General features: G+C 46.3%; 1 protein-coding gene across 1 annotated transcript in view; it reads right to left on the bottom strand.

The window, feature by feature from the left end:
• The window catches only part of DYRK2 (dual-specificity tyrosine-(Y)-phosphorylation regulated kinase 2), a 17,387-nt gene extending 17,094 nt beyond the window's left edge, over positions 1 to 293 (bottom strand). The window contains exon 1 of the mRNA XM_011929267.1: positions 222 to 293. Within this exon, the coding sequence (XP_011784657.1) occupies positions 222 to 287 (66 nt within the window). The 5' untranslated portion in view covers positions 288 to 293. The remainder of the gene's footprint in view (positions 1 to 221) is intronic.
• Between the last annotated feature and the right edge of the window lie 2,288 nt (positions 294 to 2,581).

Here is a 2,581-nt window from a genome sequence, read left to right as displayed (position 1 = left end):
CCCTACCCCCACCCAGCCTCCCGCCTGGCCCCTCTCCTCTCCCCGGGTCGCGCGCAGCCGCCCGTCCGTTCCCCGGAAAACTCGGCGGGCTCCGCTCGCCCTCCTCCGCCCCCTCCGGCCATCTGCACTGCACCCCTCGGCTCCACTCCGGCGACCATTTCCCCTCCCCGGCCTCTCCGGCCCCCGCGGAGCCCCTCCTCTGCCCTAACAGCTCAACCTACCGCTGCTGCCCTCCGGCCGAAAGCGCCGCAGAGACCCCCTCCCCTGCCATGCGCACCCCTAAACATAAATGCATTTTCAGCTCTTCGAACTGAATGGCTGCTCACAGACAGTAGTGCGTCCTCGTCCCCCCATTCTCAGTCGCAGCGACTTAGCCACTCCCCTCTCCCCAATTCCTCATGTAGATAACTTAGTTGTGCGAGGGTCACCTCGGAGAGTCAGGTCCCGGGAGGGGCCGCCGCTGAGCTCGTTGACCCTGAGCAGGGGCGAGAGAGGGGGCTGCCCTCCCACCTCCACTACACACACCCTCCCCGGTTTACTGACACCAAGTGACCGCTCGCCAGTCGCTAGGACAAGGGGAGGCAGAGAGGCGCGTGTGGACGGCAGCTGGGGAAGCAGTTGGCTGTGGGTTGCTAGGCAAAAATAAACATCAGAGACACCTCCTATTTCCTTACAACTCGGAGCCTTTCCCTGGCGCGGCCACTGGGAGAGACACACCTTCCTTTGAGCTCTGCGGTGAGAGAGCGACACCTCGAATTCCTCTCACCCCAACCCGACGCATCTCTTATAAACCCCTTGCTTTACAAACTTGGAGAATTTCCCTGCCTTTTTTATTCGCCATCTACAACCTCTCTTTTCCTTGAAGATCAAAAAAAAAAAATTGCTTTCCCGTCTCACACCCACGCCTCGTCGTGCGTGGCACACGGTGCGCCTCTGTCCAAAGGTCACAGGTTTTGCCACTTCAGCCGTGAGGGGAGGTGGGGTGGAAAAGCCCGACAAATTCCGGATGACAGGGCAGAGTTATGCCATGCACTTCCTTCTCGAGAGGTGCCTAGTTGCTGAAGTTCTCTTGGGGTCAGGGGTTCATTATGCTCTGCCCCGCCCGAGTATCTCTGGCCCCTGGCTGGACCTACTGTGCAGGCCCGAACTAGTGCAGACTCCAGTGGGAAGGGAGCCACCTCCTGCGGAGTTTCATCGCCTCTACTGTTTGCAAATTGTCATAGCAACCTCCCACAGAGCGCACCCGCAGCTTTATACGAACGCCAAAAACTGTATTTCAAGGTACAGTGTGACCTCTCAGAGTCTCTGGGACTCCTAAAGAGGCCTCCAAGTTAGGGACACTGGGAGAGGGAAACTGTGACAAAAAGAATTTTGCCTAGTATCACGTCCCTCCAAAAAAACAAAACAAAACAAAACCCTTTGGGGCCTTCTCCTAATAAAGTAGACCACGGTAAAATAATCCAATAATATGCCTTTAGATGAATCATGACCTGAACTGACCCTAGCAAGAAATATCCCCCTATGCTTGTCACTAGCGACTATCACATTTAAATCTACATGCGGAAGCATATTTAATGTTTAGAATCGACTACAAGGCAAGGGCTACTCAGTAGCAGAGATGACACTAGAACCGGTTTTCTGACTCCCAGTCTGATTTCACTGATTTCCGTCACACTACTTTCCTTACACTTTCAAGAAAGCTGACACCTCTTTTCTTCTCCTTTCAAAACACTTATTTTCATACCATTTTCCTTTTTAAAATGAGTATACAACTGATGTTCAAATAAAAAAAGAAGCAAAAAAATCAATTTTAGTATAATCCGACAGCCCTTTTTGCTTAAGTTATTCGTACAGTACTTCAGTAGAAGCTAAATATGCCACTGTTTTCTCATGAATAAAATAAATGCTAGTTACTGGAAGCCATAGTTTACAATTTCCAAATTAGTAATATTAATTTACTCATTTAACATGAGGAAAAGGAGCGCTGATCCTTTTTTTTTCTTTTTTTTCTTTTTTTTTTTTTTGACAAAGGAACACAATCATTAACTTTAGGAAAATAAAACACATTAGGGAACTTTTTGTAGTTTATTATTTTATATCATGACAAATATAATTTCAACTTTATATATTTTTTTGTGGCTTAACATAAGGAAATACTGCAGTTAACCTACCCCATGGCTATTTTGGTTATAAATGGTACATCTTTGAAAATTATATTAAATTTTACTGACCTGTAAATGACTATTAACCATTGTTTAGATTTTCCTTATTCTATTAAATATGGACATCTCCCTGAGTGAATGTTAAATGGAAAAGCTGTACAAACACACTCCTGGGGCTTTGGGGAGAGTAAAGTGGGTAAATCTGGGGAGTTGTTTCCCTCAAATTTTATTATTATAATGCATCATTATCAGTTATCTCATATAATTACACATATTTTTATCTTTTTATAAAACACTTTCACAAATATTACCATGTTTAATCTTCATAACTCCACTAGAGCGGATTTCATTTTAAATAGGAACCTCCTTAAAAGCTTCATTCAGTTAGCAAGAGACTGCTCTTTGGTTTTTACCCATTG

The sequence above is a fragment of the Colobus angolensis genome, unplaced genomic scaffold (genome assembly GCF_000951035.1).
Source record: "Colobus angolensis palliatus isolate OR3802 unplaced genomic scaffold, Cang.pa_1.0 Scaffold80, whole genome shotgun sequence".
In the NCBI taxonomy this organism is placed as follows: Eukaryota; Metazoa; Chordata; class Mammalia; order Primates; family Cercopithecidae; genus Colobus; species Colobus angolensis.
This window is presented reverse-complemented; position numbering and strand designations above follow the sequence as displayed.